The 26,495-nt window shown below is 37.3% G+C and overlaps 1 protein-coding gene across 3 annotated transcripts in view; it reads left to right on the top strand.

Moving 5' to 3' along the window:
* The window catches only part of KIF4A (kinesin family member 4A), a 125,598-nt gene that overhangs the window by 7,280 nt on the left and 91,823 nt on the right, over nt 1–26,495 (top strand). For all 3 annotated transcript variants that reach the window (XM_068533729.1, XM_068533730.1, XM_068533727.1), the window contains 2 exons: nt 1,234–1,400; nt 1,635–1,729. In XM_068533729.1, coding sequence (XP_068389830.1) covers nt 1,234–1,400; nt 1,635–1,729 — 262 coding nt within the window. The remainder of the gene's footprint in view (nt 1–1,233; nt 1,401–1,634; nt 1,730–26,495) is intronic.

The raw sequence follows: 26,495 nt of genomic DNA on the forward strand, positions 1-26,495 counted from the left end.
GAAAAGGAAAAGGAAACAATGGATTCAAAAGAAGAATGGCTGGGAGTTGGTGATAGGTGAGATATGGGGGGAATAGCAGGAATTAAAGGCGAATCTGAGGTTTTGAGAATAGAGATCTTAGTAGAAACGAAGAAGTAGTGGAGAGAATCAGTGTTGGTGGAAGGAAGATGAGTTTGGTTTTATAGTTTACTGATGTCAAAGTGTAAGTAGCAGGCAATTTGAAGTATAGGACTAGAAATTAGGGCCACAGATATAGGTTTGGGAGCTATGGGGTAATAAAATCATAGCATATTGAGGCTAGAAGAGACTTCATAATCATCTAGTTCAATCTCCAGAGGCTCCAAGAGATTTTAACTTATACAAATTCTCCTGGGTAGATAGAGTACCAAGCCTAGGACCCTGTTTTCCTGGCTTCCTAATGGAAGCCTAGTGGAAATTGTACCATGCTATTTTCCCTAGTGAATATGAGGTATAAAATGGGTCCAAGATATAGGGAGGAACACAGGGCCACATGGAGGAGAATGTAGCAAAGAGAAATAACCATAGCTATTCGTGTGGCCCTTGCTGTCCTTAGGGCCAAAACTTACCTTCAGTTGGGGCTCCCTGGAAGGCACATACCATTGCTACCATAAAATCTAGAGGTCTTTTGTAGCTCCAGTATTGACTGGCATCCTTGTTTTGGAGGTCCCCAGCGAAGATTGGAGACCTTGGTTTGCAGTGATCACAGAGTTGCTAGTTAAAACTGTCCTTATGGGACTTCCCTGGTGGCACAGTGGTTAAGAATCCTCCTGCCAATTCAGGGGACATGAGTTCGAGCCCTGGTCCAGGAAGATCCCACATGCCGTGGAGCAACTAAGCCCGTGCACCACAACTACTGAGCCTGAGCTCTAGAGCCTGCGAGCCACAACTACTGAAGCCCACACGCCTAGAGCCCGTGCTCCACAACAAGAGAAGCCACCGCAATGAGAAGCCCGTGCACCGCAACAAAGAGTAGCCCCCGCTTGCCACAGCTAGAGAAAGCCCGCACACAGCAATGAAGACCCAACGTAGCCAAAAATAAACGAAATAAAATTTAAAAAAAAACATTAAAAACCCAGCCCTTATTACCATGACTAAATTTATTGAGGTTCTACTGGAACATCAAGGCATTATTTTTTAAACCACCAGTCCTTATATCTCTGATGAAGTATTTGAAGTCGAATCATAAGAGAGTTTTTTCTTTCTCTGAATTAGATTGTGGGACTCACTGAGAAGACTGTTTTAGTTGCCCTGGATACTGTTTCCTGTTTGGAGCAGGGCAACAACTGTAGGACTGTGGCCTCCACAGCTATGAACTCCCAGTCATCCCGATCTCATGCCATCTTTACAATCTCCATAGAGCAAAGAAAGAAAAGTGACAAGTAAGTTCAAATTACAAGTAAGAGTCAAGATTTTTAACATTAGTTCTACTAAAGTTGAATGATAGGTTGCTTCTTGATTTGAAAAATAACCAGACATCAGTACTCTGAGCATGAGTAATGAATGGAGCCATTTGGACTGACGTGAAAGAAAATGAGAGCCGGCAGGTGAGCTTTGATACTCACCTACCCTCAAGCTTGTGTACCATTCTCACTTGTGTCCTGTTATCATCACAGGAATAGCAGCTTTCGCTCCAAGCTGCATCTTGTAGACCTTGCTGGATCAGAAAGACAGAAGAAAACCAAGGCCGAAGGGGATCGTCTAAAAGAGGGTGAGAGTAATTAAGGCTACAGTCATAGATAAAAACTTCCAGTACTCTTCGTGCTATTGTTGGTGTCTTGACTGGAATATCTCAGGTCACATTCTAACAGTAGCTACAATTCAAGTTTGAGGCTGATTTCAGAAACAGTGAAAAATTGTTTCTCTCCCTTGCGCTCATTTTCTAATTTAGGTATGAGATTTGGATCTGGTCCTTGGTTTGATTTCATCTGGCCCAGGCAAGTTTTAGTTTTTGTTTTGTTTTGTTTTACCCCCAACTACTTATAATTAAAATCAATATCCTGATTCTGTCATCCCAAGTATTCACTCTCCTTCCCAGATGTTGTCACTTATAAACCTCATCAGCATGGTTTCCATATCTTCATTTAAGTGGTTGGATATAAACGATGAAGCTCCTAAGGCTAGGAGAACCCCATGGTATATGCTATTAGAAACCTGCGTCTAGCATGATAATGACCTGGTAATCTGCATGCTTTGGGAATGGTCTTTCAAGCAGTTATTAATCTAGCTAACAAAAATTAACAACCAGCTCCCATTTCTCAATTTTGTACTTAAGGATCTCATAAAAGATTTTGTCAAATGCCTTGCTAATGTCCAGATATACTATATGTCTACCATATTTTTCATAGCTACCAGCTTAGTAACGGTACAAAAAAGAAAGAAAGATTAGCCTAAATTGACTTTTTCTAAGTGAATTCAAGCTGGCTTCTAGTGCTTATTCTTCCATTTCTAGGTTCTTGCAAGCCATCCCTATAATAATCTAGAAGACTTATATCAAACTGACTGGTCTGTAATTTATGGAATTAACTTACCTCTCTTTTTTCGAAAATTGAAATTACATCTGCCCAGTCTTCCGGAACATCCTTCTCTGTGATTCTTCAAATATCATTGACATAGCTTCAGTGTTCTTGTTTGAAATTACTCTCAGTTCCCTCAGCTATAATTCATCTGGTCCAAGACATTTGAACTCTTATTAAAGTAGTTGAGTTCTTGCTTACTACCTTACTACAATGAGTTCTTTACTCATACTGGGCTTCAGTTCCCTCTTGGGAACTGAGAAGGCAGAAGCAGAAATAGTAATTGAGGAATTTTACCTCTTTGTCATTTATCATTATTATACTGCTGGCACAGGGCAGAGACCTATTTCTTCCTCATTCAGCTTTTTGTTCTGAATGTATTTAAAAGTGCCCTTTTTGTTCTATGTTTGTACTTTGAGATTTATCCTTCTTAAGACTATTTTTTTTAATTAATTAATTAATTTATTTATTTATTTATTTTTGGCTGTGTTGGGTCTTCGTTTCTGTGTGAGGGCTTTCTCTAGTTGCAGCAAGCGGGGGCCACTCTTCATCGCGGTGCGCGGGCCTCTATTGCGGCCTCTCTTGTTGCGGAGCACAGGCTCCAGTAGCGCAGGCTCAGTAGTTGTGGCTCACGGGCCTAGTTGCTCCGTGGCATGTGGGATCCTCCCAGACCAGGGCTCGAACCCGTGTCCCCTGCATTGGCAGGCAGATTCTCAACCACTGTGCCACCAGGGAAGCCCAAGACTATTTTTAAAGGTTCTTTTGCCTCCTCTATCTTATTTTAGGTGTACAGTCTGAGGTTTTTTTTTTTTAATTTATCTATTTTATTTATTTATTTTTGGCTGTGTTGGGTCTTCGTTGCTGCACGCAGGCTTTCTCTAGTTGCGACAAGCAGGGACTACTCTTCATTGCGGTGTGCGGGCTTCTCATTGCAGTGGCTTCTCTTGTTGTGGAGCACGGCTCTAGGCACTCAGGCTCAGTAGTTGTGGCACACGGGCTTAGTTGCTCTGCCGCATGTGGGATCTTCCCAGACCAGGGCTCGAACCCGTGTCTCCTGCGTTGGCAGGCGGATTCTTAACCACTGTGCCACCAGGGAAGCCCTCTGAGTTTTTTTTAACAGCTTTATTGAGATAATTCACATTCCATAAAATTCACCCGTTTAAACTGTACATTTCAATGGACTTTTGTATATTCAGAGTTGTGCAACCATCACCACAATCTAATCTTAGAACATTTTCATCACCTCCAAAAAGAAACTCATACCCATTAGCAGACACTCCCCATCCCAACCCCCTTTTCTAGCCCTAGGCAACCACTAACCTATATTTCATACAAATGGAATCATATAATTTATTGTCTTTTGTGACTGTCTTATTTCACTTAACATAAGGTTTTCAAGTATCATCCATGTTGCAGTGTGTATCATTACTTCATTTTATTGCTAAATCATATTCCATTGTACAGATATACAACATTCTGTCTGCCCATTCATCAGTTGTATCCAATTTGACTATTTTGAATATTGCTCTGTGAACATCTATATATAAGTTTTTGTGTGGACAAATGTTTTAATTTCTCTTTAGGTATAACCTAGGAGTGTTATACGTGGGTCATATGGTAGCTGTTTAAATTTCTTTTTTAAAAAATTAATATGTAATTAATATACCATAAAACCCACTTTTTTAAAGTGTACAATTCAGTGATTTTTTTTAGTATATTCACAAAGTTGTACAACTATCACTGCAATAAATTTTAGAATATTTTCATCACCCCCAAAAGAAACCTATACCCATTAGCAGTCACTCATTTTTTTCCATTGTCCAGCCCCCGCCACCCCACCTCCAGGCAGTGACTAATCCTTCTGTCTTTATGGATTTGCCTGTTCTGGACATTTCATATAAGTGTAATCGTACAATATGTGATCTTTTGTGACTGGATTCTTTCATTTAACATCTTTTCAAGGTTCATCCATGTTGTAACATGTATCAGTACTTCATTCCTTTTTATTGCCAAACAATATTCCACTACATGAATATATTAAGTTTTTATTTATCCATTCAGTTGTTGATGGACATTTGGGTTGTTTCCACTTTTGGTTTTTATTAGTAATGCTGCTATGAGCACTGATGTACAAGTTTTCGTGTGGATGTGTGTTTTTATTTCTCTTGGGTATATCCCTAAGTGGAATTGCTCAGTCAAATGATAACTCTATGTTTAACTTTTTGAAGAACTGTCAGACTGTTTTTCATAGCAACTGTACCATTCTACCTTCTTACCAGCAATATATAAAGGATTGTAATTTCTCCATATTCTTAGTTTTATTATGTCTTAATTATAGCCATCCTAGTGAGTATGAAGTGGTACCTCGTTGTGGTTTTGGTTTGCATTTCCCTGATGGCTAATAATGTTTCATGCGCTTCTTGGCAATTCGTGTTATCTTCTTTGGAAAAATGTCCATTCAGATTCATTGCCCATTTTTTAAATTGGGTTATTTATCTTTTTATTGTTGAGTTGTGTGTGTTCTTTACACATTCTGGATACTAGCCCCATATCAGTTATATGCTTTGCAAATGTTTTCTTCCATTCTTTAGGTTGCTTTTTCACTTTATTGATGGTGTCCTTTGAAGCACACATTTAAAATTTTTAGATGAATTCCATTCATCTGTTTTTTCTCTTGTTGCTTGGTGTTTGGCATCATATCTAAAAAATCATTGCCTAATCCAAGGTCACAAAGATTTACGTCTCTGTTTTCTTCTAAGAGTTTTATAGTTTTCAATGTTAAATATAGGTCGGAGATCCATTTCGAGTTCATTTTTGTATATAGTGTAAAGTGGCAGTCCAAACTTTAATCTTTTGCATGTAGATATTCAGTTATCCCAGCATCATTTGTTGAAAAGACTATTCTTTACCCATTGAATTGTCTTGGCATCCTTGTTAAGAAGCAATCGGACTCTCAATTCTATTCCATTGATCTATGTGTGTATCCTTATGCCATTACTACACCGTCCTCATTACTGTAGCTTTGTAATAAATTTTGAAATGGGAAAGTGTGAGGGCTCCAACTTTGTTCTTTTTCAAGATTGTTTTGGCTGTTCTGGGTCCTTTGCATTTTCATATGACTGTTAGGGTCAGCTTGTCATATTCTGCAAAGAAGCCAGCTGGGATTTTCACAGGGATTGTGTTGAATCTGTAGATCAATTTAGGGAGTGTTGGCATCTTTCAGTTCTTTCAAGTCCTTCAATTCATAAACATCAGATGTCTTTCCATTTATTTAGGTCTTCTTTAATATCTTTCAATAGAATTTTTTTTAATTTTCAGAGTACAAGTTTTACACTTCTTTTGTTAAATTTATTCCTAAATATTTTATTCTTTTCAATGCTTTTGTAAATGGAATTGTTTTTACTTAATTTCATTTTCAAATTATTTATTGAGCTTTGTATATTGATCTTGTGCCTGCAAGCTTGCTGAGAACCTCCAGTACAGTGTTGAATAAAAGTGGCGTGAGTGGATGTTGTTGTCTTGTTCCTGATCTTAGGGGAAAAGCATTCAGTCTTTTACTATTAAGTATGATGTTAGCTGTGGGTTTTTCACAGATGCCCCTACCAGGTTGAGGAAATTCCCTTCTATACCTAGTTCATTGAGTGTTTTTATCATGAATTTGTCAAATGTTTTTTCATCATCTATTGACATGATCACATTATTTTGGTTCTTCTGTTGGTATATTGCATTAATTGCTTTTTGGATGCTAAACCATCTTGTATTCCTAAAATAAATCTAACTTACTGTTTTTATACCTTTAATGACTTCACTGGACTAATTCTACAACTCCCTATAGTTTGTGGTCACGGAAGTGTCTGCTCAGTTACTTTAGTAGTTAGCTAGTGATTGGTCTCATTTCCTTAAATGCCTTGAACCTATAACTCTTCCAGCATTTGCCTAGGGCTCTGAGTTTGTGTTGCGGCTTACCTTCAATGCTAAGGTTCTTTACAACTCTGTCTTAGTCTTTACTTCTTGAGCAGGGTCTCAGAGTCAGCCAGAGGTACAAGATGAGGGCCTTCTAGGTCTTTACTGACATGTTTAGGTCTTTCCTGAGCATGCACATGGCTTTCTCCAGCAATATAGCAGAGCTTTTTAAAGTCCCTAGTGGACTAGAGGTGGGATAGGGACGGTGGGAGGGAGACGCAAGAGGGAGGGGATATGGGGATATATGTATACGTATAGCTGATTCACTTTGTTATACAGCAGAAACTAATACAACAATGTAAAGCAATTATACGCCAATAAAGATGTTAAAAAAATAAATTAAATAAAATAAAGTCCCCAGTGGACATTTCACTCCCCAGATCTTCCTTTTAGGTTTTCAGCCAGGCTCTTGTTTGACCATGGCTATTAAGTTGGGTGTTTATCATCACCAGATATTTTTCTATATACGTATATATATATATATATATATATATATATATACACATTTAGTAATACATTTGTTATATGCCTTTTAAAATTTTGGCATTGCTAAATCAATTTATCTCCTTTTAATTACACAAGTAATACATGAATCAATTCCTGGTATACAAACATAAGCAATATGGATGAAGATAAAATCCCCCTCGATTTACCACCTGATCCTAATCTAGAGGTAACTACTTTTACCTGCCTGGTGGGTAGCATTCAAGATGTTTTTCTGTGTATATATTTTTATTGGTGTTTCCTGTTGTTTTTAAAGATAGATGCTATCATACTGCATATATTGTTTTTCAGCTTGCTTTTATCTCAGCAATATATGTTTGAAATCTTTTTGTATTAGTATATAAGTCTACCTCATTTTTACAACTGCTATTTAGGATCCCACAGTATACAAAGTCTACCTTGTTTGTTTAACTATTCCTGTTTTGACTGACATTTAGGTTGTTCAGTTCCTGGCTATTGTAAAATGATGCCTCAGTCAATAGCCTTGTATGTGATATACAAGTGAGAGTATTCTCTAGGTTATATACGTGGAAGAGGAATTGCTAGTTTGAAGGGTGTACACATTTCAGATTTTTAAATACTGCTAAATATTGTCCTCTAAAATGTCTGTCCCAGTATGCACATACCTACAATATGTGAGACTATGTTTCACTGTACCGTTGACAATATTGGATATTATTGACCTTTTTTATTTTCCCCTATCTTGAACATTGCATGTTATTTTTTTAGAACTTGTATTTCCCCAATTACTTATGAAATTAAGCATCTTTTTGTGTTACTGGCCATTTCTCTTTCCATTTCTGTGAATTCCCTGCTCATACCCTTTGTTTTGATTTGGTTTTTTTGTTTCAGGTTGACTTTTTCTTGTTTTTCTTGTTATTTTTCCTGTTGACTTTAAGAGTTGTTTCTGTATTCTAGATATTAATCCCTTGTTGCATATATTTTTCTTAGTCTCATTTTTTAACTTTGTTAATCTTTCGATTCATGTCTTATGTGTGTATTTCTTCCTATATACTTTTTTCTTGAGGTAAAGTTTATACGCAATAAAATGCACATATTTTCAATGCTCAATTTCTTGAGTTTTGATAGTTGTATGCCCTCATGTAACTACCAACCAAAACATGATAAAAAAACATTTCCATCTCCCCTAGAAAGTTCTCTTGTGCTCTTTCCAGTCAATCCACCCTTCCCACATTACACTTTAAGCAACCACTTTCTGACTTCTATCACCATAGGTTAATTTTACATGTTCTTAGACTTCATATAAATGGAATCATATAATTTTTTCATGTGGCTGGCTTCTTTTGCTCAACTTAAGATTTTTTGGGCAGATTTGTTTCATGTTCTTGCTTTGATTAATAATGTGTTCCTTTGTACTGCTGAGTAGTATTCCATTATATGATTATACCACTATTTGTTCTTCAGTTTTCCTATTGATGGAAATTAGGGTTATTTCCAGTTTTTAGCTATTATGAATAAGGCTGCCCAGAACATTCGTGTACAGGTCTTTTTGTTAACATACATTTTCATTTCTCTTGGGTAATTACCTAGGAGTGGAAGAGGTAGATATATGCTTAATTTTATAAGAAAGTGCCTAACAGTTCTGTAATATGGTTTGTACTGTTTTATACTCCAGCAATGTTATTGAAAGTTCCATCTTATCACAGCTTCATAAATAAAGATGTTGTCTTAGAAATTCTAGTGGGCGTCAAATACATCTCATCATAGTTTTTTGTTGTTTGTTTTTGTTTTGTTTTGTTTTGCTGCACCACGCAGCTTGTGGGATCTTAGTTCCCAGACCAAGGACTGAACCTGGGCCACGGCAGTGAAAGCACTGAGTCCTAACTACTGGACCACCAGGGAATTCCCCATCATAGCTTTTTAAAAAAATTTTATTAAAGTATAGTTGATTTACAATGTTGTGTTAATTTTTGCTGTACAGCAAACTGACTCAGTTTATGCATATATATATTCTTTTTCATATTCTTTTCCATTATGGTTTATCATAGGATATTGACTATAGTGTGCTATACAGTAGGACCTTGTTGTTTAATATAATAGTTTACATCTACTAATCCCAGACTCCCAATCCTTCCCTCCCCTACTCCCTCCTCCCCCTTGGCAACCACAAGTCTGTTCTCTATGTCTGTGAGTCTGTTTCTCTTTCATTGGTATGTTCATTTGTGTCGTATTTTAGATTCCACATATAAGTGATATCATATGGTTATTTGTCTTTCTCTTTCTGACTTACTTCGCTTAGTATGATAATCTCTAGGCTCATCCATGTTGCTGCAAATGGCATTATTTCATTCTTTTTTATGGCTGAGTAGTATTCAGTTGTATATGTACCACATCTTCTTTATCCATTCATCTGTTGATGGACATTTAGGTTGTTTCCATGTCTTGGATATTGTGAATAGTGCTGCTGTGGACATAGGGGTGCATGTATCTTTTTGAATTATAGTTTTGTCTGGATATATGCCCAGGAGTGGGATTGCTGGATCATATGGCAACTCTACTTTTAGTTTTTTGAGGAACCTCCATACTGTTTTCCATAGTGGCTGCACCAACTTACATTTGTACCAACAGTGTAGGAGGGTTCCCTTTTCTCCACACCCTCTCCAGCATTTATTATTTGTAGACTCTTTAATGATGGCCATTCTGACCAGTGTGAGGTGGTATCTCATTGTAGTTTTGATTTGCACAAAAATTTTAATTTTGATGGAGTTCAGTTTATCATTTTTTTTCTTTAATGCTTAGAGCTTTTGGTATCCTGTCCAAGAAACCTTTGCATACCCAAAGTGATGAGGATAATTTCCTATGTTTTCTACTTGAAGCTTTATAGTTTTAGCTTTTACATTAGTTGTATGATCTATCTTGAATTAGTTTTTGGTTATAAAGTGAGATAGGGGTTGAAGATCATCCTCCACCCCCCATGAATATCCAGTTCTTCTAGCACCATTTATTAAAAATAAGGTCCTTTACCTACTGAATTGACTTAGTATCTTGGTGTATTGAGTTGACCATATGTGTGTGTGTCTATTTCTGGACACTATTCTGCCCTATTAGTGAATTTGTTTATTCTTAAACCTTTTATTTATTTTTTTATTATTTTCTTTTAAAATTTATTTATTATTTATTTATTTATTTTTGGCTGTGTTGGGTCTTTGTTGCTGCATGAGGGCTTTCTCTAGTTGCTGCGAGTGGGGGCTACTCTTCGTTGTGGTGCACGGGCTTCGCATTGCGGTGGCTTCTCTTGTTGCGGAGCACGGGCTCTAGGCGCACGGGCTTCAGTAGCTGTGGCACGCAGGCTCAGTAGTTGTGGCTCATGGGCTCTAGAGTGCAGGCTCAGTAGTTGTAGCGCATGGGCTTAGTTGCTCCGCGGCATGTGGGATCTTCCCGGACCAGGGCTCGAACCCGTGTCCCCTGCATTGGCAGGCAGATTCTTAACCACTGCACCACCAGGGAAGTCCCAAACCTTTTAATAAATACAGTTCATCACAGTATATTTTAATCTCTGGGAGGGCAAGTTTCACCTCACTTTTCTTTTATCAGAACTGTTTTGATTATTTTCTTGTCCAGGTGAATTTTAGAATCAAGTTGTCAGGTTCTATGAAAAATATTTTTGGGATTTTTATTGAGAACTTAAATTCAGCTTATAGATTAAGTATAACTGAGCCTACCCATCCATGAGCATGATCTCTCCGCATTTATTCAAGTCTTCTTTTATGTCTTTCAGTAAGCTTCGTAGTTTTCTTAATGTAATTCTTTTTTTTTTTAATATATCATTTTAAGGACCGTGATCTTTTTTTTTTTTTAATTAATTAATTTATTTATTTTTGGCTGTGTTGGGTCTCCGTTTCTGTGCGAGGGCTTTCTGTAGTTGCCGTGAGCGGGGGCCACTCTTCATCGCGGTGCGTGGGCCTCTCACTGTCGCGGCCTCTCTTGTTGTGGAGCACAAGCTCCAAACACGCAGACTCAGTAGTTATGGCTCACGGGCCCAGTTGCTCCGCGGCATGTGGGATCTTCCCAGACCAGGGCTCGAACCTGTGTCCTCTGCATTGGCAGGCAGATTCTCAACCACTGCGCCACCAGCGAAGCCCCCTTAATGTAATTCTTACACCACATATCCTGGTAGGCCTATTCTGGAATATTATAGTTTTTGTTGCTATTTTGAATACCTCTTTTTCAATTTTTCTTTTCTAATCCTGTTTAAGAAAAGTATTAATTTTCAAATTTCCGTCTTATATCTAACCACATGGCTGAATTGCATTCTTAGTTTCTCATAATTTGTCAGTTGTGTTTCTTGGATTTCCTAGGTAGGTATTCACATTATTTTCAAGTACATACTTTGGCCTCTTCCTTTCCAACATTTATATCTTATTTCTTTTCATATCTTTTTCAGCGTAAGGTTGAATAGTACCAATGATAGTAACCATTCTCATCTTTTTTTTTCTTTTTTTTGCTCTAACCAGAACATTGCTAGTGTTTCACCTTAATCTACTGGCAGATAGCCTTTATCAAGTTAAGGAAGTGACCTTTTAGTCCTAGTTTGCTAAGAATTGTATATTTTTAAAATAAGAAATGAGTATTGAATTTTATCATTGATTGGGAATTAATGAACGTGTAGTTTTTCTTTTTTTCAACCTATTGATAGAATAAATTGTAAAAATAAATTTTCTGTCATTGAATCATCCCCAATTGATCATGATAAATTACTCTTTCTGTACATTGCAGGATTCACGTACTAGTTTCCAATTTAGGACATTTATATATCTGTTCCTATGAGAGAGTAACCTATAACTTTTTTTTGTATGTATGCTCTCCTTATTTTGGTTCGAAGATTTTGCCAAGTTTATATATATATGTATGTATATATATTTTTTAAATTTATTTTTGGCCGCGTCTGGTCTTCGTTGCTGTGTGCAGGCTTTCTCTAGTTGTGGCGAGCGGGGGCTACTCTTCGTTGCGGTGCGCAGACTTCTCATTGTGGTGGCAGAGCACGGGCTCTAGGCACACGGGCTTCAGTAGTTGCAGCACGCGGGCTCAGTCGCTGTGGCTCGCAGGCTCTAGAGCACAGGCACAGTAGTTGTGGCACACGGGCTTAGTTGCTCCACGGCATGTGGGATCTTCCCAGACCAGGGATCGAACCCGTGTCCCCTGCATGGGCAGGCGGATTCTTAACCACTACGCCACCAGAGAAGTCCCAAAAGATCTATTTAAAACTATACATTTTCCTCTAAGTACCACTTGGATATAATCGTATAATTTTGAGAAATAGTACTCTAACTGTTCATTTTTAAATAGGAGATTTCCTTTTTAATTTCCTCTTTAACCTAAGAGTTAGGTAGTAGGTGTCTCTGTGTATTCTTTTGTTGTTAATTTCTGATTTATTGCATTATGATCAATGAATGTGTGTGATTTCTGTTTTTTGAAATTTTGTCTGACTCTTGTTTGAGCTTTGTTAATATTCCATGTATATTTGAAAAGAGTGTGTTTTCTGTTAGGTATATAGTTCTATGTATACCTATTAGATAAACTCATTAATTGTATTATTCAGAGTCTCCATGTCCTGTCTTGTTATTTACTTAGTATGCTATTTTCTTACATTATGACCAAGGATTTGTCAATTTCTCCTTGTATTTCTTTATGTATTATATATTTTTAAGCTATGTTGCTAGCTGCATAAAGTGTCATGGCATATATCTTCTTAGATGATTATATCTATTTTGTCTGATTAATATTTCTTCACCTACTTTCTCTTTGTTAGCCCTTGCTTGGTATGTCTTTTTGCATCCCTTAATTGAAACACTGTATCTTGAAATTCATTCATTCATTCATTCATTCATACCCAATCGGATGTTCTCTTTTAACAGAGGGTTTTATTCTACATGTTTTTTTTTTTTTTTTTTATTCTACATGTTTTTATGTTTGTGTTTGGACTTATTCCTGCCATATCATTGGCTACTAGCCCAATGGCTTACTCCTACTCTGGTACTACAACCAATTACCTTGATTGTTGTCCCAAGGCTCCCTCTTGTTTGCTGGATCCACTACCTTCAAGTCTACACTACCCTTAGAGTTGGTGCCACCTTTTCATAGCAGTTCTCTCCTGTATATTTTTTCTTCTGTTAGTCCGATTCATCTGCTTTCAGTCTCTCACGGATTTTGCCATTTCTGATCCACCAGTGATAGATTCAGAAGTGGCTGCTGGGCCATTCCAGATTGGTAGGTGGCAGATTTAATAAGCAAGGGAACTTAACATGAGGCTTGTGTTGGGCAGCTGCAAGACAAGTGGCTCTCCACACCTGCCCACCAGAATCTTAACGTTTATATAGAGGCTTAACTGAGTTTAGTCATGTACACTGTCCATATGGTCTCAATATGACCTTACTCTCTCAAGGCTGCATTCTTGAAAATGGCTCTAGCTGTGGGAATGGTGGACAGCACATAAGTTCCAAGGACAGGGAAGGGGATGAGGAGCCCCCAAATGCCCAGGTCCATTTCATGGGTCAATCTGTGGTAATATCCTCTCTAGTATTACCGAGTCCAAGCTTGAACTGCTCGCTGCACAACAGGCCAATAAATAGAGAGATGCATTGTTGGGGCAAAGAATAGCGACTTTATTCGGAAAGCCAGCAGATCAAGAAGATGGTGGACTAGTATCCCAAAGAACCATCTTCCCGGAGTTAGAATTCAAGCTTCTCTTATACTAAAAGGGGTGTGTGTGTACGGTTGTTGCTACACACTTCTTGGTGCCAGAATCCATTGATCCTGCAGCTGTCTAAGTAGGTCTGGTCACAGTGTTCCTATAAACCTCCAATAAGACAAATGGTATTCTCTGTTCTGCAACATTTTATTTCTATATGAATGGAAAAGCGTTACATCTTTAAAGGGCAGAGCCTTGAGAATGGGCTATCCTGTATATTTCAGGCTATAAGCAACATTCTTAACTTGTAGCAAAAGCAATAGAATACAAAGGTTAAAGTAAAAGAAACAGATCCGTTATGGAATCAGATTTGTTCTTCCCCATTACACCATGACCTCCTCCAACATTACTGTCCTTCTCCAGAAGTCTCTTCAGGTCTGGATGGTGTGATTAGGGCCAATTGTCCCCTTCTGAACTGTGGTCTTTGATATAAAAGGCTCAGATGGGCTGGCTTTTAGTCACATGCCCACTCTGAACTACAGGTGGGGTCAAATACTCCACCCTCTCTCCAAGTAAACCCATAGATTGAGGGTTGGGGAGAGAATAATTTTAAGTAAAATGTGCTGTTTCCAGAAGAAGGGTCAAACTACACTGAGTAAACAAAAAGTATATGTGCCTATTAGCAGTAAATAATGATTCATTCAAGTCATTTAGGTAATTAAATGCCAAAAGTAGGAGTTGAAATTATATGTTCTAGGTAATAGGAAACTATTAATCATGGATATAAAGATCTGTTCTCAAAGAATCCTATAGGCTCTTAGAGGAAAGGCAGTGAGTCTATATTTTTTACCATTGTATCCTCAAAAACTTAGAATGGTACCTGGCACAGAATGACTGTATAATATATTTGCTGATTGGAGTTAATGTAACTGACTTGAACAATTAATTATCGGTCCCTGTGAGATACCACACAAAACTTTTCAATCTAATCTTACATCTTATCTTTCTTGTCCACTCTCAGAATTTTAAACTAATTTCTGTATTATAATTCTATGTATGGTGATAAATAATATACCTAAATCTCCTGCCTTAACTGCTTCTCTGAACTTCTTAACCATAATGAAACTTTCCTTTTAGACTAGTTTTCTCACTAGTTCAGAATGTTTAAATCTGAACACATTACCAGTTCTCCAAAGTTTGTTTCTTTTTCTAAATATCAATTTAATATATTGTACCACCTTGTGTGTTTGGACTTAATTACAAAAGCTTGAAATATAAAATCATTTCAGATCTCTCTTTTCTATCTCTCTGTGCTTGAACAAGTGTGAACTTGTGAAAAAGTTCTCCCAATTCTACCGCCTCACTATTTTTCATATCTGTGTTCTCCAGCCTAATCAATTGCAGGAACTTAGTAGGTGCCTTATATAATGTCTGGATTATCAAAATAATTACCCTTATTTTTCAGCTTTATTGAGGTTTAATTGACAAATAAAATTGTAAGATATTAAAGTGTACAATGTGATGATTTGATATATTTATACATTGTGAAAGGATTACCCCCCTTGAGTTAATTAACACATTGATCACTTTTTTTTTGGTGAGAGTATCTACATTTAAGTTGTACTCTTGGTAACTTTCAATTATACAATACAGTATAATCAATTTTAGTCACCATGCTATACATTAGATTCTCAGACCTTATTAATCTTATAACTGAAAATTTGTACCTTTTTACCAACCTTTTCCTGTTTCCCCAAGCCCCTGGCAACCACTTTTCTGCTCTCTGTTTCTGTGAGTTCAATGTTTTTTTTGTATGTCCACTTATAAATGATATCATACAGTAAAAAAAAAAAAAGAAGTGGCTGCTGGCTTTCTCACTTGGCAGCATCTTCAAAGACTTTTAGGAGCTCTCAAAGGAATTTAACTCAATTTCATTAGAGAGTTTTGCCCCTACATTCCAGGTTCCTTTTTTTAACTTCAGAGCTTCAATTTCCTCATTTGTATAATAGGATTTGAATATATACCCCCACAAAGATGTGAGGATTAAGTGAACTCATATTGTAAAAAAATGTAACATAATTCCTAGTATATATTAGCCTCTTAATAATTATTAATTCCATCTTCTGTGGTTTCACTTGCTCTGAGTGGTGGTTAATAAGGAATATAGGGGCCCTACTGATATTTATAAACAAGCTCAGATGAACTGAGACCCCCTAGGAGCTTGCTAGGGTGCTTGTCATCATTTGAGGTAGATTTTTGAGGGTGGAAGAGGCTTGTGGGAATGTGACTTGTACCAGCGGAATTAAGTTTTCTTTAGCTAACAAAATATCATTCCCAAAGCCAAGTCCCCCACTGTTAGAGGGAATAATTTTCTAGCTATCAAGAGCTAAGAAGGTTGCTAGCCCCTCTAGGATATTTTCAGAGGGTGGATATGGCTCATCAGAATTTTGTTGCATATTGCATTACTGGGGGTGGAGGAAGGAGGTGTACTCAAGTGTCAGATTTGATTTATGAGGCAAAGAAGTTTATGACAAAATCACAATTGAGTCTTAGATCAAGTGGGAGATGCCATTAGCTGAAAGGGAAGCTAGTGAGAAAGCAAGACACAGGTATATAGGAAGAAGACAGCAGAGAGAAAGATAACGAGTTTGATTTTGGATGTGTCAGATTTGGAATGCATATTAGAAAAGTCCAGGAAGAAAGGGGAAATTCAGAACTAGAACTTAAAAGCAACGTCTGGGCTGGAGATGAATATTTGGAATCTATGGGTGAGGTTGCCCAGAAAGAGTTTTGTAGAGAAAGACTAGATATTGAGAGAGCCAACACTAAATATTAGTGAGGAGCACTAATATTTAAGAGTCAAGAGTAAAGGAGCCAGTTAACGAGGTTCAAGAGACACAGGATAGTAGTAGTTGAAAAACCAAAGTAAGAGTTTCTAGAACGAAGGGATTGTTACCTGTGTCAAATGTTTCAGAGTGGTTACATAAGATGAGGACTGAAAAGAAACGGATTTGTCCGCTGAGGTTTTTGGTGATCAGTTGAGTGGTAAGGAATCGGGGCAGGTTGCATCAGATTGAGGTGTGAATGTAACTACCATCCTGAATGTGGTGTTTATCTTTTCCATTAATTTCCTGATTCTTGTATCCCTTAATGATATGTAGTGGTATTTTGCCTGTGTCTAAACTTTTCATAAGTGGTTTCATAATGTATTTGTTTTTTCATCACTGATTTTTTCCTCAGTGTTATGTTTGTGAGATTCATCCATCTTGATCCATATAGCTCTGTTCTAAGCTTTTTTTTAACTAAAGTCTTAAATTTTCTTAGTATAAAGTCATATCAGTAAAAAGAAAATTATCTCTTTGCCAATATTTATTCCTGTTATTTAATTCTCTTATTTTTTGTTTATTAGCAAGAAACATGATGAAGGACACATCCTGGGCTTGTAAAGTTGCTTTCCTTGGGAGGAATCTAGTTTCTGATTTTAATTGGAATAGTTTTAGTGTTTTAATATTTGGAATGATAATTGCTACTGGTTTTGGTAAATGGTATCTAATTCTTTTAGTTCCAGAAAGTAAAGCTGTACTTTAATCTCCTTGAGAGATCTTTCTTAAGCTCAAGTTGTCTGCTTCCTTTCAGCAACTCTATTTTATAAAAGGCCTATTCTAAGCGTTCTGCTTGTTTCTTTTATTGGCTTCTGGGTCTCCTTACGTGTATCGTTATTTTCCTTTGTCTGCTCATTGGGGCTCAAGTCTAATGCTGGGGTGCCTTCCATTGTAGCAGCTATGTTGAGTGGAAAAGCCACAGTGATTTCTGCCCATGAGCCAGGACTGTAGGAACAGGCATGTCAGTCAGCTTGTCACACTCTTGGGAGGCATCAAGAGGGGCCTGTCTGTACTCTTGTTCCCTGGTGCTGTCCTTGTCTCAAGGTAGGGAGGACCCAATCCAACTCTTCAGTTTCTTCTCAGCATTTTCAGATCCAGGAAAACCTGGCACACTCACATCGGTAATATCACCTGTCCCCTAGGTGTTCATAGAGTCCTGCAGGCCAAGTCTTCACCAGGAACTGTGTTCCCATCCTTGCACTTTGGCTCTCCTACATCAGACCCCAGGCCAGTAGCCCAGAGCTCTCATCTGTTCCAGAGATGAAAAACCCTGCATCACCCCTTATTCTCAGGTCTCAGACCCATCCTGTGACCTCATTCTCTTGGCTGACTGCAATACCTACTTGGCTCAAGAACAGAGTAGATGGATCAGACTTGGGAATAGAGGGGATCTGGGATGTCTTTAACCTACCATCTTCCTAAAATCTATCTACATTTTTAAAATTCCCATGAAGGCATGAGATTATTCATTTTCCTAAAGTTTTTTCACTTTTCTACTAAGTATTATTACCAATTTGATAAGTGAAAAGTGGTATCTCATTTTCATTTCTGTAGTTATTAGTGAATTGAATACACTTTTATATTTATAGACCATTTATATTCTGGATTAAATTACCTATTCAAGGCATTTCTCTCCCTTCAGTCAGTTTGGGTGCTGTACATTTCTTGTTAAGTTTATCCCTACTTTTTGTTGTGACTTTGAATATAAAACATGTTCAGATCAGTGCCAGATAGATTATAAATAGATTACAGATGGATAACAGATAGATTATTCAACTGAAGAATAATATACATATAGAAAGTTGCCCAATTCATAATTATACAGTTTGGTGAATGTTCACAACGTGAATATACCCATGTAACTAGCACCCAGATCAAGAAACAATATTACAAGCATCCCAGAATTACCACTGTGCCCACTTCCAGTCTCTGTCTTCCCCAGAGGGTAACCTTTGTGTCTGACTTCTTTCATCCAATGTAAGGTTGCCAAAGGAAATACAGGATGCCCAGTTAAATTTGAATTTCAGATAAACAGTGAATCATTTTGCATGGAGCATATATATATATTAAAAATGATTCATCATTTATCTGAAATTCAAATTTAACTAGATGCCCTGTATTTTTTTTTCTCTTGCTAAATCTAGTAACCCTAACTCAACATTATGCTTGTGAGATTCATCCATATTATTGCATGTAGTTGTAGTTCATTCATTTTCATTACTATACATATTCCATTGGTGAATATACCACAATTTATTTATTCTTTGTACTGTTGGATGGGCATTTGGGTAATTTCCAGGTTGGAGCTATTATGAATAGTGCTGCTATGAATATTCTTGTACCTGTATTTTGGTGAACATATGTACACAAATTCCTTCAATCCTGAATTCTCCTGTAACTGCTACCCTATCTGCTTCCCTTTAGAGTTAAGCTCCTCAAAAATGTTTACACTGCTTAGCAACACATGTGATTCACTCATACATTTTTTGGTGAGATATAGCATACCTACAGAAAATTGCATAAATCATGTATATAGTTTATTAATAATTATAAAGTGAACACCCATGTAGTTACACTTAGGTTGAAAAACAAAACATTTCTAGCACCCATATATAGCCCTCACAGGTCACGATCCCCTCCCTTCCCTCTAGAGGTAACCACTCCCGACTCTTGTGGTAGTAATTACTTTGCTTTCCTTGATAGTAGTGCCACCTGTGTATACATCTCTAAACAGCATAATTTATAGGGTTGGCCAAAAAATTCGTTCGGGTTTTTCCATACCATCTTACCAAAAACCCAAACGAACTTTTTGGCCAACCCAATAATTTTCTTTACTTTTAAACTTTATATAAGCGGAATCATACTGTATGTAATCTTTTGTGTCTTACATCTTCCATTCAACATTGTGTGTGAAAGGTTCGTATGTTGCATACAGCTGTAGTTCTTTTATTTCCATTTCAGTATAGTTTTCCATTGGTACGATTATACCACTATTTTATTCTTTCTACTGTTGATGGAACAACAGTTTCAGTTGTTTCCAGTTTTTGGCTATTATCAACAATACATTCTTGTTCATGTATCCTGAGGCATAGAATTTTCTAAGGTATATACCTAGAATTACTTGGTCATAGATATGCACCCAACTGTCTTCCAAAGTATTCCAGTGTGTGAGAGTCCTGTTGCTGAGCATTCCCCATGTAGTTATATTCCCCATGTTCTGTCAGAATTTTAAATAGTTGCCAATCTAGTGGGTGTGGAGTGATAAACTTCACGTGGTTTTAATTTTCATTACCTGGATGACCGGTTGATCACTTTTTCATGTGTTTATTGGCCATGTATATTTTCTTTTCTGTAAAATGCCTGTTCTATTCTTGCCCATTTTTCTATTGTGTCTGTCTCTGACTGATTTTAAAACGTAGTTCTTTATATACTGTAGATTCTAGTCACTGTTCAGTTATATTTATTGCAAACCTCCCCACCCCCACATGTTTTGCAGATATCTTCTCCTTCATCTCTGGCTTGCCTTTTCACTCTCTTTTCATTTATGATTCCTTTATATTATGTCTTCTTTAAGAAATCCTTCAGTACCGCCAAGATATTCTTGAAGATATTCTTTATTATCTAATAAAAGCTGTACAATTTTGCCTTCACATTTAAGTCTTTAATTCACCTGCAACTGTTTTCTGTACACAGAATGATGTAGGGGTCCAATTTTGGTTTTCCATGTAAATACCCATTTGTCCTAGCACTATTTATTGAAAAGTCCATACTTTTCTCACTGATGAGCAGTGCCAATTCTGTCATTTATTAAGTGCCCAAATGTAGCTTGGTCTGTTTTGGGGCACTCTATTCTCTTAAGTCAAATTAAGTTTTCCAAATCTATGTATATCTCCTCACTTATTTAGGACTTCTTTAATATCTCTCAGTAATTTTCCTTGTAGACATCTTATACATCTTTTGTTCTATTCTTCGGTAATTTGTAATTTGACTCTATTGGAAGTGATATTTTAAAATCTTTTTAGTAAAGTATAATATACAAACAGAAAAGTACATATAAGTGAATACCTTGCTGAATTCTCACAAACTGAATAAACTCATGTAACCAGCAAGAATAGAATCTTTTAAAATTTTATATTCTAACTTTGTTTTTGGCATATGGAAATAAAATTTATTTTCTAAGATTGACTTTGAATCTAGGAACCTGATTCACTCTCTCTGTAGTCTGTCTTTACCCACCTTACTAAAACCACTATGTAAAACATCACCAGTGATATATATATATTTTTAACATCTTTACTGGAGTATAATTGCTTTACAATGGTGTGTTAGTTTCTACTTTATAACAAAGTGAATCAGCTATACATATACATATATCCCCATATCTCCTCGCTCTTGCGTCTCCCTCCCACCCTCCCTATCCCACCCCTCTAGGTGGTCACAAAGCACCAAGCTGATCTCCCTGTGCTATGTGGATGCTTCCCACTAGCTATCCATTTTACATTTGGTAGTGTATATATGTCCATGCCGCTCTCTCACTTCATCCCAGCTTACCCTTCCCACTCCCCGTGTCCTCGAGTCCATTCTCTATGTCTGCGTCTTTATTCCTGTCCTGCGCCTAGGTTCTTCAGAACCTTTTTTTTTTTTTATTCCATATATATGTGTTAGCATACGGTATTTGTTTTTCTCTTTCTGACTTACTTCACTCTGTATGGCACACTCTAGGTCCATCCACATCACTACAAATAACTCAATTTCGTTTCTTTTTATGGCTGAGTAATATTCCATTGTATATATGTGCCACATCTTTATCCAGTCCTCTGTCGATGGGCACTTAGGTTGCTTCCATGTCCTGGCTATTGTAAATAGAGCTGCAATGAACATTGTGGTACATGACTCTTTTTGAATTATGGTTTTCTCAGGGTATATGCCCAGTAGTGGGATTGCTGGGTCGTATGGTAGTTCTATTTTTAGTTTTTCAAGGAACCTCCATACTGTTCTCCAGAGTGGTTGTATCAATTTACATTCCCACCAACAGTGCAAGAGGGTTCCCTTTTCTCCACACCCTCTCCAGCATTTATTGTTTGTAGATTTTCTGATGATGGCCATTCTCACTGGTGTGAGGTGATACCTCATTGTAGTTTTGATTTGCGTTTCTCTAATGATTAGTGATGTTGAGCATCCTTTCATGTGTTTGTTGGCAATCTGTATATCTTTGGAGAAATGTCTATTTAGGTCTTCTGCCCATTTTTGGATTGGGTTGTTTGTTGTTTTGATATTGAGCTGCATGAGCTGCTTGTAAATTTTGGAGATTAATCCTTTGTCAGTTGCTTCATTTGCAAATATTTTCTCCCATTCTGAGGGTTGTCTTTTCGTCTTGTTTAGGTTTTCCTTTGCTGTGCAAAAGCTTTTAAGTTTCATTCGGTCCCATTTGTTTACTTTTGTTTTTATTTCCATTTCTGTAGGAGGTGGGTCAAAAAGGATCTTGCTGTGATTTATGTCATAGAGTGTTCTGCCTAGGTTTTCCTCTAAGAGTTTGATAGTGTCTGGCCTTACATTTAGGTCTTTAATCCATTTTGAGTTTATTTTTGTATATGGTGTTAGGGAGTGTTCTAATTTCATTCTTTTACACGTAGCTGTCCAGTTTTCCCAGCACCACTTATTGAAGAGGCTGTCTTTTCTCCATTGTATATTCTTGCCTCCTTTATCAAAAATAAGGTGACCATATTTGCGTGGGTTTACCTCTGCACTTTCTATCCTGTTCCATTGATCTATATTTCTGTTTTTGTGCCAGTACCATACTGTCTTGATTACTGTAGCTTTGTAATATAGTCTGAAGTCCGGGAGCCTGATTCCTCTAGCTCCGTTTTTCTTTCTCAAGATTGCTTTGGCTATTCAGGGTCTTTTGTGTTTCCATACAAACTGTGAAATTTTTTGTTCTAGTTCTGTGAAGAATACCATTGGTAGTTTGATAGGGATTGCATTGAATCTGTAGATTGCTTTGGGTAGTAGAGTCATTTTCACAATGTTGATTCTTCCAATCCAAGAACATGGTATATCTCTCCATCTGTTTGTATCATCTGTAATTTCTTTCATCAGTGTCTTATAGTTTTCTGCATACAGGTCTTTTGTCTCCTTAGGTAGGTTTATTCCTAGGTATTTTATTCTTTTTGTTGCAATGGTAAATGAGAGTGTTTCCTTAATTTCTCTTTCAGATTTTTCATCATTAGTGTATAAGAATGCAAGAGATTTCTGTCCATTAATTTTGTATCCTGCTACTTTACCAAATTCATTGATTAGCTCTAGTTGATTTCTGGTAGCATCTTTAGGATTTTCTACGTATAGTATCATGTCATCTGCAAACAGTGACAGCTTTACTTCTTCTTTTCTGATTTGGATTCCTTTTATTTCTTTTTCTTCTCTGATTGCTGTGGCTAAAACTTCCAAAACTATGTTGAATAGTAGTGGTGAGAGTGGACAACCTTGTCTTGTTCCTGATCTTAGAGGAAATGATTTCAGTTTTTTGCCATGGAGAACGATGTTGGCTGTTGGTTTGTCATATATGGCCTTTATTATGTTGAGGTAAGTTCCCTCTGTGCCTACTTTCTGGAGGGTTTTTATCGTAAATGGTGTTGAATTTTGTCGAAAGCTTTCTCTGCATCGATTGAGATGATCATATGGTTTTTCTCCTTCAGTGTGTTAATATGGTTTATCACATTGATTGATTTGCATATACTGAAGAATCCTTGAATTCCTGGGATAAACCCCACTTGATCATGGTGTATGATCCTTTTAATGTGCTGTTGGATTCTGTTTGCTAGTATTTTGTTGAGGATTTGTGCATGTACGTTCATCAGTGATATTGGCCTGTAGTTTTCTTTCTTTGTCACATCTTTGTCTGGTTTTGGTATCAGGATGATGGTGGCCTTGTAGAATGAGTTTGGGAGTGTTCCTCCCTCTGCTATAGTTTGGAAGAGTTTGAGAAGGATAGGTGTTAGCTCTTCTCTAAATGTGTGATAGAATTCGCCTGTGAAGCCATCTGTTCCTGGGCTTTTGTTTGTTGGAAGATTTTTAATCACAGTCTCAATTTCAGTGGTTGTGATTGGTCTGTTTATATTTTCCATTTCTTCCTGGTTCAGTCTTGGAAGGTTGTGCTTTTCTAAGAATTTGTCCATTTCTTCCAGTTTGTCCATCTCATTGGCATATAGTTGCTTGTAGTAATCTCTCATGATCCTTTGTATTTCTGCAGTGTCAGTTGTTACTTCTCCTTTTGCATTTCTAATTCTATTGATTTGAGTCTTCTCCCTTTTTTTCTTAATGAGTCTGGCTAATGGTTTATCAATTGTGTTTATTTTCTCAAAGAACCAGCTTTTAGTTTTATTGCTCTTTGCTATTGTTTCCTTCATTTCTTTTTCATTTGTTTCTGATCTATTCTTTATGATTTCTTTCCTTCTGCTAACTTTGGGGTATTTTTGTTCTTCTTTCTCTAATTGCTTTAGGTGTAAGTTTAGGTTGTTTATTTGAGATGTTTCTTATTTCTTGAGGTAGGATTGTATTGCTATAAACTTCCCTCTTAGAACTGCTTTTGCTACGTCCCATAGGTTTTGGGTTGCGTGTATTCATTGTCATTTGTTTCTAGGTATTTTTTTGTTTCCTCTTTGATTTTTTCAGTGATCTCTTGGTTATTTAGTGGTGTATGGTTTAGCCTCCATGTGTTTGTATTTTTTTTACAGTTTTTTTCTGTAGTTGATATCTAGTCTCATAGCGTTGTGGTCGGAAAAGACACTTGATACGATTTCCATTTTCTTAAATTTGCCAAGGCTTGATTTGTGACCCAAGATATGATGTATCCTGGAGAATGTTCCCTGAGCACTTTTGAAGAAACTGTATTCTGTTGTTTTTGGATGGAATGTCCTAAAAATATCAATTAAGTCCATCTTGTTTAATGTATCACTTAAAGCTTATGTTTCCTTATTTATTTTCATCTTGGATGATCTGTCCATTGGTGAAAGTGGGGTGTTAAAGTCCCCTACTATGATTGTGTTACTGTCGATTTCCCCTTTTATGGCTGTTAGCATTTGCCTTATGTATTGAGGTGCTCCTATGTTGCGTGCATAAATATTTACACTTGTTATATCTTCTTGGATTGATCCCTTGATCATTATGTAGTGTCCTTCTTCGTCTCTTGTAATAGTTTTTATTTTAAAGTCTATTTTGTCTGATATGAGAATTGCTTCTCCAGCTTTCGTTTGACTTCCATTTGCATGGAATATCTTTTTCCATGCCCTCGCTTTCAGTCTGTATGTGTCCCTAGGTCTGAAGTGGGTCTCTTGTAGACAGCATATATATGGGTCTTGTTTTTGTATCCATTCCGCCAGTCTATGTCTTTTGGTTGGAGCATTTAATCCATTTACATTTAAGGTAATTATCGATATGTATGTTCCTATTACCATTTTCTGAATTGTTTTGGGTTTGTTATTGTAGGTCTTTTCCTTCTCTTGTGTTTCCCGCCTAGAGAAGTTCCTTTAGCATTTGTTGTAAAGCTGGTTTGGTGGTGCTGAATTCTCTTAGCTTTTTCTTGTTTGTAAAGGTTTTAATTTCCCTGTCGAATCTGAATGAGATCCTTGCTGGGTAGAGTAATCTTGGTGTAGGTTTTTCCCTTTCATCACTTTATATATGTCCTGCCACTCCCTTCTGGCTTGCAGAGTTTCTGCTGAAAGATCAGGTGTTAACCTTATGGGGATTCCCTTGTATGTTATTTGTTGTTTTTCCCTTGCTGCTTTTAATATTTTTTTCTTTGTATTTAATTTTTGATAGATTGATTAATATGTGTCTTGGCGTGTTTCTCCTTGGGTTTATCCTGTATGGGACTTTCTGCACTTCCTGGACTTGATTGACTATTTCCTTTCCCATATTAGGGAAGTTTTCAACTATAATGTCTTCAGATATTTTCTCAGTCCCTTTTTTTTTCTCTTCTTTTTCTGGGACCCCTATAATTCGAATATTGGTGCATTTAATGTTGTCCCAGAGATCTCTGAGACTGTCCTCAATTCTTTTCATTCTTTTTTCTTTATTTTGCTCTGCAGTAGTCATTTCCACTATTTTATCTCCCAGGTCACTTATCCGTTCTTCTGCCTCAGTTTTTCTGCTATTGTTTCCTTCTAGAGAATTTTAAATTTCATTTACTGTGTTGTTCATCATTGTTTTTTTGCTCTTTAGTTCTTCTGGGTCCTCGTTAAATGTTTCTTGTATTTTCTCCATTCTGTTTCCAAGATTTTGGGTCATCTTTACTATCATTACTCTGAATTCTTTTTCAGGTAGACTGCCTATTTCCTCTTCATTTGCGTGGTCTTGTGGGTTTTTACCTTGCTCCTTCATCTGCTGTGTGTTTCTCTGTCTTCTCATTTTGCTTAACTTAACTGTGTTTGGGGTCTCCTTTTCGCAGGCTGTAGGTTTGTAGTTCCTGTTGTTTTTGGTGTCTGCCCCCAGTGGCTAAGCTTGGTTCAGTGGGTTGTTTAGGCTTCCTGGTGGAGGGGACTGGTGACTGTGTTCTGCTGGATGACGCTGGATCTTGTCTTTCTGGGTTGCAGGGCTGCACCCGGTGGTGTGTTTTGGGGTGGTGGTGAACTTATTATGATTTTAGGCAGCCTCTCTGCTAATGCGTGGGGTTGTGTTCCTGTCTTGCTAGTTGTTTGGCATAGGGTGTCCAGCCCTGTAGCTTGCTGGTCGTTGAGTGGAGCTGGTGTTAGCATTGAGGTGGAGATCTCTGGGAGAGGTTTCGCCATTTGATATTACATTGAGCCGGTAGGTGTCTGATGGACCAATGTCCTGAACTCGGCTCTCCCACCTCAGAGGCACAGGCCTGACACCCGGCCGGAGCACCAATACCCTGTGAGCCACACGGCTCAGAAGAAAAGGGAGAAAAAAAGAAAGGAAGGGAGGGAGGGAGGAAAAGAAAGTTATTAA

The sequence above is a fragment of the Eschrichtius robustus genome, chromosome X, assembly GCF_028021215.1.
Source record: "Eschrichtius robustus isolate mEscRob2 chromosome X, mEscRob2.pri, whole genome shotgun sequence".
NCBI classification, from domain to species: domain Eukaryota; kingdom Metazoa; phylum Chordata; class Mammalia; order Artiodactyla; family Eschrichtiidae; genus Eschrichtius; species Eschrichtius robustus.